A 13,025-nucleotide genomic window follows, 5' to 3' on the forward strand; every position below is an offset into this window, starting at 1 on the left:
TTTCGGTAAAGGCAATCTATATATATATATATATATATATATATATATATATATATATATATATATATATACACAGTAATATATATATATATATATATATATATACATATATATATATATATACACATATATATATATATACGTATATATATATATATATATATATATATATATATATATATATATATATGTATACATATACATATAAATATATATGTATACATATACATATATATATATATATATATATATATATATACATATATATATACATATACATACATATATATATATATTTATATATATATACACATATATATATATATATTTATATAATGGGCTTTTGGCCAAGATATGAAGTCCAAAAGTTTGGACAGCCCTGTTATAGATTTACCGATGTCTTTGGCGCGTGCAGCCACCGGCCTGCGGAGCTCCGTCACAAACTTCTTGGCATCCAGGCGGATCTCGATGACGTTGTTGAGTAGAGCGAAGAGGGGAGCGAGCGGGAAGGACGCCACGAAGAGAGACACGAAGCCAAACTGGATAACTGTGAGACAAACAGAGAAGCCCGAATATTATATATATATATATATATATATATATATATATACAAACCCCGTTTCTATATGAGTTGGGAAATTGTGTTAGATGTAAATATAAACGGAACACAATGAATTGCAAATCCTTTTCAAGCCATATTCAGTTGAATATGCTACAAAGACAACATATTTGATGTTCAAACTCATAAACTTTTTTTTTTTTGCAAATAATCATTAACTTAGAATTTCATGGCTGCAACACGTGACAAAGTAGTTGGGAAAGGGCATGTTCACCACTGTGTTACATGGCCTTTCCTTTTAACAACACTCAGTAAAGGTTTGGGAACTGAGGAGACACATTTTTGAAGCTTCTCAGGTGGAATTCTTTCCCATTCTTGCTTGATGTACAGCTTAAGTTGTTCAACAGTCCGGGGGTCTCCCTTGTGCTATTTTAGGCTTCATAATGCGCCACACATTTTCAATGGGAGACAGGTCTGGACTACAGGCAGGCCAGTCTAGTACCCGCACTCTTTTACTATGAAGCCACGTTGATGTAACACGTGGCTTGGCATTGTATTGCTGAAATAAGCAGGGGCGTCCATGGTAACGTTGCTTGGATGGCAACATATGTTGCTCCAAAAGCTGTATGTACCTTTCAGCATTAATGGTGCCTTCACAGATGTGTAAGTTACCCATGTCTTGGGCACTAATACACCCCCATACCATCACACATGCTGGCTTTTACACTTTGCGCCTATAACAATCCGGAGGATTCTTTTCCTCTTTGGTCCGGAGGACACGACGTCCACAGTTTCCAAAAACAATTTGAAATGTGGACTCGTCAGACCACAGAACACTTTTCCACTTTGCATCAGTCCATCTTAGATGAGCTCAGGCCAAGCGAAGCCGACGGCGTTTCTGGGTGTTGTTGATAAACGGTTTTCACCTTGCATAGGAGAGTTTTAACTTGCACTTACAGATGTAGCGACCAACTGTAGTTACTGACAGTGGGTTTCTGAAGTGTTCCTGAGCCCTTGTGGTGATATCCTTCACACTGATGTCGCTTGTTGATGCAGTACAACCTGAGGGATGGAAGGTCACGGGCTTAGCTGCTTACGTGCAGTGATTTCTCCAGATTCTCTGAACCCTTTGATGATATTACGGAGCGTAGATGGTGAAATCCCTAAATTCCTTGCAATAGCTGCTTGAGAAAGGTTTTTCTTAAACTGTTCAACAATTTGCTCACGCATTTGTTGACAAAGTGGTGACCCTCGCCCCATCCTTGTTTGTGAATGACTGAGCATTTCATGGAATCTACTTTTATACCCAATCATGGCACCCACCTGTTCCCAATTAGCCTGCACACCTGTGAGATGTTCCAAATAAGTGTTTGATGAGCATTCCTCAACTTTATCAGTATTTATTGCCACCTTTCCCAACTTCTTTGTCACGTGTTGCTGGCATCAAATTCTAAAGTTAATAATTATTTGCAAAAAATAAAGTTTATGAGTTTGAACATCAAATATGTTGTCTTTGTAGCATATTCAACTGAATATGGCTTGAAAAGGATTTGCAAATCATTGTATTCCGTTTATATTTACATCTAACACAATTTCCCAACATGGAAACGAGGTTTGTGTGTGTGTTTATATATATATATATATGTAACTTAGATATTGGCTTTCACTATGTAAAGTGCTTTGAGTCACTAGAGAAAAGCGCTATATAAATATAATTTACACACAATTCACACTATACATATACATATATATATATATATATATATATACACACACACACACACAGTATTGTCTTGAGTTTCCAATCATTTCTACACGTCTTATTTTTGTGTGATGTAGTGATTGGAGCACATACTTGTTGGTCACATGAAGTTTGCTTCTTTTATGAATTTATTATGGCTCTACTGAAAATGTGAGGGTCAAAAGTATACATACAGCAATGTTAATATTTGCTTACATGTCCCTTGGCAAGTTTACCTGCAATAAGGCGCTTTTGGTAGCCATCCACAAGCTTCTGCTTGACCACTTGACCACTAAATTGCTGCAGTTCAGCTAAATGTGTTGCTTTTCTCACATGGACTTGTTTCTTCAGCATTGTCCACACCTTTAAGTCAGGACTTTGGGAAGAAAACCTTCATTCTAGCCTGATTTAGCCATTCCTTTACCACTTTTGAGGTCATTGTCCTGTTGGAACACCCAACTGCGCCCAAGACCCAACCTCCGGGCTGATGATTTTAGCTTGTCCTGAACAATTTGGAGCTAATCCTCCTTTTTCATTGTCCCATTTAAAGCAGCTGTTCCATTGGCAGCAAAACAGGCCCAGAGCATAATACTACCACCACCATGCTTGACGGTAGGTGTGGTGTTCCTGGGATTAAAGGCCTCACCTTTTCTCCTCCAAACATATTGCTGGGTATTGTGGCCAAACAGCTCCATTTTTGTTTCATCTGACCACAGAACTTTCCTCCAGAAGGTTTTATCTTCGGCCACAATACCCAGCAATATGTTTGTGACTTCAATAATAAATATGGCAGTGCCATGTTGGCATTTTTTTACATAACTTGACTTGATTAATTTTGGAAAACCTTGTTACATTGTTTAATGCATCCAGCGGGGCATCACAACAAAATTAGGCATAATAATGTGTTATTTCCACCACTGTATACATCAGTATCGCTTGATATCGGAATCGGTAATTAAGAGTTGGACAATATCAGAATATCGGCAAAAAAAGCCATTATCGGACATCTCTAAAAATGAGACATAATAATGTGTTCATTCCACCACTGTATATATCGATATTGCTTGATATCAGAATCGGTAATTAAGAGTTGGACAATATCGGAATAACGAATATCGGTAAAAAAAGCCATTATCGGACATCTCTCGTACAGATAATAACACTCATTAGACGTCATCCTAATTGCATGCAATTAGGGGATTGCTAAGGTCGCGAGTCGTGTAGCAGGACCTGCTGGCATCTGATATCAATCAATCAATCAATCAATGTTTATTTATATAGCCCTAAATCACAAGTGTCTCAAAGGGCTGCACAAGCCACAACGACATCCTCGGTACAGAACCCACATAAGGGCAAGGAAAAACTCACCCCAGTGGGACGTCGATGTGAATGACTATGAGAAACCTTGGAGAGGACCGCATATGTGGGTAACCCCCCCCCCCCCTCTAGGGAGACCGAATGCAATGGATGTCGAGTGGGTCTGACATAATATTGTGAGAGTACAGTCCATAGTGGATCCAGCATAACAGTAAGAGTCCAGTCCATAGTGGGGCCAGCAGGAAACCATCCCGAGCGGAGACGGGTCAGCAGCGCAGAGATGTTCCCAACCGATATACAGGCGAGCGGTCCACCCCGGGTCCCGACCCCGGACAGCCAGCACCCCATCTATGGCCACCGGACCTGAGTGTCTCCCCTTCCACAAGGGGTAGGGAGGAGCAGAGGAGAAAAGAAAACAAACGGCAGATCAACTGGTCTAAAAAAAAAAAGAGGGGGCTATTCAAAGGCTAGAGTATACAAATGAGTTTTGAGATGGGGCTTAAATGCTTCTACTGAGGTAGCATCTCTAACTGTTACCGGGAGGGCATTCCATAGTACTGGAGCCCGAATAGAAAACGCTCTATAGCCCGCAGATTTTTTTTGGGCTCTGGGAATCACTAATAAGCCGGAGTTCTTTGAACGCAGATTTCTTGCCGGGACATATGGTACAATGCAATCGACAAGATAGGACGGAGCTAGACCGTGTAGTATTTTATACGTAAGTAGTAAAACCTTAAAGTCACATCTTAAGTGCACAGGAAGCCAGTGCAGGTGAGCCAGTATAGGCGTAATATGATCAAACTTTCTTGTTCTTGTCAAAAGTCTAGCAGCCGCATTTTGTACCAACTGTAGTCTTTTAATGCTAGACATAGGGAGACCCGAAAATAATACGTTACAGTAGTCGAGACGAGACGTAACGAACGCATGAATAATGATCTCAGCGTCGCTAGTGGACAAAATGGAACGAATTTTAGCGATATTACGGAGATGAAAGAAGGCCGTTTTAGTAACACTCTTAATGTGTGATTCAAACGAGAGAGTTGGGTGGAAGATAATACCCAGATTCTTTGCCGAGTCGCTTTGTGTAATTGTTTGGTTGTCAAATGTTAAGGTGGTATTATTAAATAAATGTCGGTGTTTAGCAGGACCGATAATCAGCATTTCCGTTTTCTTAGTGTTGAGTTGCAAGAAGTTAGCGGACATCCATTGTTTAATTTCATTAAGACACGCCTCCAGCTGACTACAATCCGGCGTGTTGGTCAGCTTTAGGGGCATGTAGAGTTGGGTGTCATCAGCATAGCAATGAAAGCTAACACCGTATTTGCGTATGATGTCGCCTAGCGGCAGCATGTAAATACTAAACAGTGCAGGGCCAAGAACCGAACCCTTAACATAGTCCGAGGTCACATTATTATGGGAGACGCACTGCATCCTGTCAGTAAGATAAGAGTTAAACCACGACAAGGCTAAGTCTGACATACCAATACGTGTTTTGATACGCTCTAATAAAATGTTATGATCGACGGTATCGAAAGCAGCGCTAAGATCAAGAAGCAGCAACATAGATGACGCATCAGAATCCATCGTTAGCAGTAGATCATTAGTCATTTTTGCAAGGGCTGTCTCCGTAGAGTGATTTGCCCTGAAACCGGATTGAAAAGGTTCACAGAGATTGTTAGACACTAAGTGTTCATTTAGCTGCTGTGCGACAATTTTTTCGAGGATTTTCGAGATAAACGGAAGGTGGGACACCGGCCGGTAGTTTACCATGAGGTCAGGATCAAGGTTAGGTCTTTTGAGCAGAGGATGAATAACCGCTTTCTTGAATGCTAGGGGAACAGTGCCAGAGGAAAGTGATAAGTTTATAATATTTAGCACTGATAGACCTAATAATACAAAAAGCTCCTTGATAAGTTTCCCAGGAAGTGGGTCAAGTAAACATGTTGTTTGTTTTATCCCACTTACACGCTGTAATAGTTCCTCTAATGTTATTTCATCAAAAAGAGAGAGACTATTTTGTATTGCAGTATCCGTCGTAGATACAGTTGTATCTGTGTTCATAGAACCCAGTTGTAGCTGGGATGCGTTGTCTTTAATCTCCTTTCTAATGAGTTCAATTTTCTTATTAAAGAAATTCATAAAGTCATCTGCCGAGTGGGTGGAGCTATTGGGAGGAGTCCCTTGTTGGGTTAGCGATGCTACTGTACTAAACAAAAATTTAGGGTCGTTTTTGTTGAGGCGGATGAGATTTAAGTAATATTTAGCTTTAGCTAAGGTAAGCATGCGTTTATACGATATTAAACTATCACTCCATGCTTGATGGAAAACCTCAAGCTTGGTCGCGCGCCATTTGCGTTCCAACTTTCTACATGATAATTTATGAGCTCTGGTTTCCTCTGTAAACCATGGGGTGCGCCTTTTAGGGGCCCTTTTTTGTTTTAGCGGTGCTATACTATCAATGGTTTTGCGCAGGGCATTGTCAAAGTTGTTAGTGAGGTTATCAACAGAGCCGACATAATTTGGGAATGGTGCCATTACCGAAGGCAGTAGGTCAGCAAGAGTCATCGTTGTGGCGGCATTAATGTTGCGGCTGCTATAGCAGTTATTATTATTATTAGTTTGTTGACAATGAGTCAGAACTTCGAATTTTATAAGGTAATGATCGGACATTACTTTAGTATACGGGAGTACCATAACTTTGGAGGTCATATACGCACATATGATCACAACACAACTACATCAGCAATATACGCACATATGATCACAACACAACTACATCAGCAATATACGCACATATGATCACAACACAACTACATCAGCAATATACGCACATATGATCACAACACAACTACATCAGCAATATACGCACATATGATCACAACACAACTACATCAGCAATATACGCACATATGATCACAACACAACTACATCAGCGATATACGCACATTTGATCACAACACAACTACATCAGCGATATACGCACATATGATCACAACACAACTACATCAGCGATATACGCACATATGATCACAACACAACTACATCAGCAATATACGCACATATGATCACAACACAACTACATCAGCAATATACGCACATATGATCACAACACAACTACATCAGCAATATACGCACTTATGATCACAACACAACTACATCAGCAATATACGCACTTATGATCACAACACAACTACATCAGCAATATACGCACATATGATCACAACACAACTACATCAGCAATATACGCACATATGATCACAACACAACTACATCAGCAATATACGCACATATGATCACAACACAACTACATCAGCAATATACGCAAATATGATCACAACACAACTACATCAGCAATATACGCACATATGATCACAACACAACTACATCAGCAATATACGCAAATATGATCACAACACAACTACATCAGCAATATACGCACATATGATCACAACACAACTACATCAGCAATATACGCACATATGATCACAATATTTTGCATTTAACAATAATAATTAGTAAAGTCCTTTTGCCCCGCCCCTTTCTCTCGTCTCTTCTGCTTACCTGTCAAAACACCCGTTTTTTGGCCAGGAAATCCAGTTTTTGTCCTTCTTTCCCAGCTTCTTCACGGTTGCGTTATGTTTGTTTTGGCTACCGCAACGATGGAGTCGCTCAACGAGCCTCCGTCCGCAACAGTCAAAGTGTAGGCTCATGAAAGGAGCGCCACCGCTTTCATGTTCCGTCATTCAATCAAATAACGCCACAGAGATGGACGCACATGAAGACCACAGAACAGATAAAAATCCCAACTTTGTGTAAATATCTTGATAAATATGAGATGGTTATATAAGTAAAGAAGAGCAGGCAGCAGCTCACACATTCTCATACTTTCTGAAAGAAATGATGTCAGCCATTTTGAAAAATATATCATCTACGTCAGTGGTCCCCAACCTTTTTGTAGCTTCGGACCGGTCAACACTTGAAAATTTGTCCCACAGACCAGGGGGGAAAGGGGGGGGGTATGGTATTTTTATTTTTTATTGTCATAAAGAAATACAATCATGTGTGCTTACGGACTGTATTGATCTATATTGATATATAATGTATATATTGTGTTTTTTATGTTGATTTAATAAAAAAAAAAAAGTAAAAAAATGTATTTGTATTTTTTTCTTGTGCGGCCCGGTACCAATCAATCCACGGACCGGTACCGGGCCGCACAAGAAATTAAAAAAAATAAAAATAAAATAAAAATGAAACCGGTCCGGTGGTTGGGGACCACTGATCTACGTGAAGGAGCCCAGAATTGTTTTATGTAAATGTTGACAATATTCAGAAACCTTACAATGTATTAAATGTATAAAGTGTTCTAAAAGTGTATAAACTGGAGTAGATGAGTTATTGTGATGTAGACAAAGGTCATATTTTGACCAATTTCCCCAGGAGATGTTCCATATTGTGAAACAGAATGTTGCTGCTCCTCTTAATAAAGGTGTTTGATGATAAATGAAACACAACATCAAACTTTATGTCACTACTGGTCCCACCTTTCCTAAAAAGTAATGATTGATCTTTAAATAACTTTTACTGCTAATTAATATCTGTTATGGACCTCCTTGACTACTAATAATTGGTATCGGCCCTGAAAAAACCCATTGTGAAGTGAACAATAAAATATTGCTATTACTTGACACTTGCTTTGCATGTGAGGAGTGTCATGTGTGAGGATCAATATATCACATTAATAGTCTCATGAAAAATACATACATCAAATAAGCACAAAAATATCCATTCACCAAGTAGATAACAGATATGATGTCAGTAGTACACACTACAGTGCATCTGTTTAAGGCTGAAACGACGCGTCGACGTCATCGGTTACGTAAATACGTCGACGCCGTTTTTGTGCGTCGGCGTGTCGCATATTTACGTCACTCTACTTTATTGTCATGGCGGAGCGCAAAGCAGACGATGCGAGCGAGGGGAAAAAAGCACGCCAAAAGTCGTCAAAAGTGTGGGAGTATTTCAATAAACGGCCTAATAATGTTGTTGTATGCACACTGTGTCGAGCGGAAATGGCCTATCATAGCAGCACAACGGCTATGAACGAACATTTGAAAAGAAAACCCCCGACAGCGTTCTTGCCATCACCATCAACAAGTCAATCGTCCGCGTGCGTATACGTTGTCATTATTACACAAAAACATGAATGTGTCATTTGTATCTGCGTTGTAAATTCATAAACTAAAGCACCGTTTCGCTCTGAGAGGCGCGTTTGGCGTGCCTGTTCAGTGTTTACAAAGACGCGCTCCTCTTTAACGCTGTGGAGAGGCGGCGGCGGCGAGCGAGCGGCGAGGCGGGGCGCGCCGGGAGCGACGCCGCAATCGTGCCCAGGTGCGCGATCCGCGCAGTTGGAAGAGAAAATACTTTGTGTAAAATTAAAAGATTGTAAACCTGGCAAAGCCGTCTGGCGTTCAGTCTGTCGGTCCTGAAAGAACCCCACGGCACAAGACGTGTCACAAACGCTAACGTTAATTAGTTGTGCAAATACCTTTTACAACATTAACAGTTACATATACTATGTACAAACCAACAATTAACTTTCACTTTAATCATACTATCATTGTTGTGTTATTAAGCAAAATAAGCAATACTTTTACTTTTGTTGAAATGTTTACACTGTACACTTTTTTGTATTGGATGTTTAGCTTTATTTTTGCACATTTTAGCAAATAAGCAATACTTTTACTTTTGTTGAAATGTTTACACTTGTTACAGAATATTTCCGTTTTGCACTTTTTTGTATTGGATGTTTATCTTTATTTTTGCACATTTTAAAGCAAAATAAGCAATACTTTTACTTTTGAAATGCTTATACTATTCCAGAATATTAAGATTTGCACTGGATGTTTACTTTTATATTTGCACATTAAAAAGCAAATAAGCTACTTTTAATTTTGTTAAATGTTAAAAGTTTTAAATGTTTACATTGTTACAGAATATTTTGTCATGTTGTTGTCAATGTTGACTGAGTGGCCATACTTTTTTTTTTGTAAATAAAAGCCATGCCTTTTGAAAAAACTGGCCTACATTTATTTTTTCCTCTTCATTTTAAATTAAAAAATAAAATAATCTATAGATTAATCGAAAAAAAAATAATCTATAGATTAACCGATTAATCGAAAAAATAATCTATAGATTAATCGATAGAAAAATAATCGTTAGCTGCAGCCCTACATCTGTTACATATACAGGATCTTTGGAAAGCACTTTTCAGTCCCTCCAGGATTTTACAAGCTATTTTTGTGATTGTTGGGGCCGAAAACAACCAAATCATATTTTTTTCCCCAAAAACATTGAACTTGTCATTTAATGAATGAGTTATCAATGTTTTAAGTGTAGCCCAAAAAGCAGAGGATTGTCAGAAACATTGGAAAACAAATACAATGTTGATGTTTTACTTCAAAGTAGACACTAGTTGGCAGTAAAAGGACATACTCTGAGAACATTGTTCATGTACTGTACTTTTTCATTTATTTACAACTAATCAATCTAAGTTTATTTATATAGACCTAAATCACGAGTGTCTCAAAGGGCTGCACAAGCCACAACGTCATCCTCGGCTAATAATAGTAAGGGTGTGAATCTTCGGGCACCTAACGATTCGATCCCATTCCTGGGGTGATGATTTGATTCAGAATTGGTCCTCGATTCAACACAATTCTCGATTCAAACTAATTCTCACAATGTATTTGTTGGTATAATATTTATAATGAGAATTTTTTTAAACAGATTAATGTTTAGATTAACTCCTTCTTGATGCGTGGAGATGGCCTAAAAAACTATTTTTAAAAACGGATTTTCATTTTTTTTTTTTAACACTTAAAAAATATATATATTATTTGTGTGATAAAAATCAGTTTTTAAAAATATTTTAAAAATGTATTTATTCCTACAATGATATGTAATTATTATTATTATTTTTTAAATTGACTTATAATCTTCATAAAATCGATTAAAAAAAAAAGATATATTTTTTTTAAATCGATTTTATGAAGATTATAAGTCAATTTTAAAAAATAATTTTTTTTTTTTTTAAATGATTTAAAAAATATATATATTTTTTTTTTTTAAATCGATTTTATGAAGATTATAAGTCAATTTAAAAAAAAATAATAATTACACATCATTGTAGGAATAAATACATTTTTAAAATATTTTTAAAAACTGATTTTTATCACACAAAAAAAAAGAACATGAATTATTTCTCTTAATTGATTTTTGAAAATTATGAATAGATTAAAATCAACAAAAATAATTTAGGGTGTAAAATAAAAGAGTTTTTAAGAATGACAGTAATAATTACTAAGAAATATATTTTTAAATATTACATTTTTTTTTTTAAACTATGATCGATCAACAAAAATAATTAAGTTTGTCAAAAATTTTTTTTTTTAGAATGAATCGCAATACTTATTTGAAGTTAAAAGTAGCAATGATAGTCACACACACACTAGGTGTGGCGAAATTATTCTCTGCATTTGACCTATCACCCTTGATCACCCCCTGGGAGGTGAGGGGAGCAGTGGGCAGCAGCGGTGGCCACGCCCGGGAATCCTTTTTGGTCATTTAACCCCCAATTCCAAGCCTTGATGCTGAGTGCCAAGCAGGGAGGTAATGGCTCCCATTTTTATAGTCTTTGGTATGACTCGGCCGGGGTTTGAACTCACAACCTACCCGTCTCAGGGCGGACACTCTAACCACTAGGCCACTGAGCAGGCAACATTCCTTAATCGATTAAAAAAAAATCGATTTAAAAAAACCAAACAATCTTTTTTTTTATTATTATTGATTTCTGAAAACGATGAATCGGTTTAAATTCAACAAAGATAATTAAGGGTGTAGAAAAAAAATTACAAAATTTAGAATGAATCGCGATACTTTTTGTAACGATATAACATCTTCAACATTCATTTATGTTCCAACATTCACCCCCGCACGTTAAGAGCATTTGTGAACTGTTGAGAGCGATTTATAGCGCTAATTGTCTTTGCTAAATGGCAGACGAAGAGAGATTATCATCACACTTCAACATCTCTAACATGTAAATGCTGCCTCTTTGCTCGGTCAGCATTGCAAATAAAAACATGTTTTAATGACCTTAAATAAATGTTGACTAAACACTTGTGTACTAGACAGGGTGTGTTGTTAAATGTTTACAAAAGGTGTTTATTATATATGACATTACCCAGAAGGCATCGCGCTTGGACAGGAAGTGGACGTTGTAGGTGTACCATGTGTTTGTTTGCCAACTCACTCATCTCCATGTATTCAGGCGTGAGGCCCTCGAAGGGGGCCAGGGCGTAATCCAGGTTCCACTGTTGTGGCGGCCTCTCCTCCTCCGCCTCCTTCTCAGCTCCTCCCTTGTCCTTCAGCGTGCGCACCAACTTCTTCAGCTTCCTGTGGGAATGAAGGCCATAGACACCTCAAATATAGACTCAATAAACAAACATTAGGTACCAGATGTTGGCAAACGATAGGAGTTTCTTAGGATAAGAGCTGTCTCTCAGCTAATTGTTGTGCTGTAAGTTGCAAGTTAATTACAGTGCCACACATGTACTCACAAATGGGACTAAAAATAGACAACCTGTGGCACGGGTGCAAAAAGGGATTTCAATCACATTTTGCAACAAAAATACATCCAAATTTGATAAACCTAGAGTAACATTTTCGCCCATCTGTTTGGCATGTTTGAAATCAATTAAACCATAACCATATGGACTGTGATTGAGAGGAGAGCCCTACACTGCAAAAACTGAAACCTAAGTAAGATGAAATATCTCAAATAAGGCTGATATTTGCTTATTTTCTGTCTGATAAGATAATTCTTCTCACTAAGCAGATTTTACTTGTTTTAAGTGTTTTGGTCCTAAATGATCTTAGTAAGATATTACAGCTTGTTGCTGAGATTTTATGAGCTATATCCAGAGGTGGGTAGAGTAGCCAGAAATTGTACTCAAGTAAGAGTACTGTTACTTTAGAGATTTATTACTCAAGTAAAAGTAAGGAGTAGTCACCCAAATATTTACTTGAGTAAAAGTAAAAAGTATGTTGTGAAAAAACTACTCAAGTACTGAGTAACTGATGAGTAACATACACACACATATATATATATATATATATATATATATATATATATATACATACACATATATACACATACATTGATATATACAGTATATCCATCCATCCATCCATTTTCTACCGCTTATTCCCTTCATTTATATTTATTTATTTTGCCGTTTTTGTTTACATGTTAAAGGTGTTTTAATGAATATACATGCATGTTTAACACATATAGATTCCTTTCTTTCATGTTGACAAGAATATAAGTTGGTGTATTACCTGATT

General features: G+C 37.4%; 1 protein-coding gene across 2 annotated transcripts in view; it reads right to left on the reverse strand.

Annotated features, from left to right (window-relative positions):
* The window catches only part of ano2b (anoctamin 2b), a 169,034-nt gene that overhangs the window by 14,095 nt on the left and 141,914 nt on the right, over positions 1 to 13,025 (reverse strand). For both annotated transcript variants that reach the window (XM_061961336.2, XM_061961337.2), the window contains 2 exons: positions 11,932 to 12,074; positions 395 to 547 (listed from right to left, as the gene is read on the reverse strand). In XM_061961336.2, the coding sequence (XP_061817320.1) occupies positions 395 to 547; positions 11,932 to 12,074 (296 nt within the window). The remainder of the gene's footprint in view (positions 1 to 394; positions 548 to 11,931; positions 12,075 to 13,025) is intronic.

Source organism: Nerophis lumbriciformis, linkage group LG05 (assembly GCF_033978685.3).
Source record: "Nerophis lumbriciformis linkage group LG05, RoL_Nlum_v2.1, whole genome shotgun sequence".
NCBI lineage: Eukaryota > Metazoa > Chordata > Actinopteri > Syngnathiformes > Syngnathidae > Nerophis > Nerophis lumbriciformis.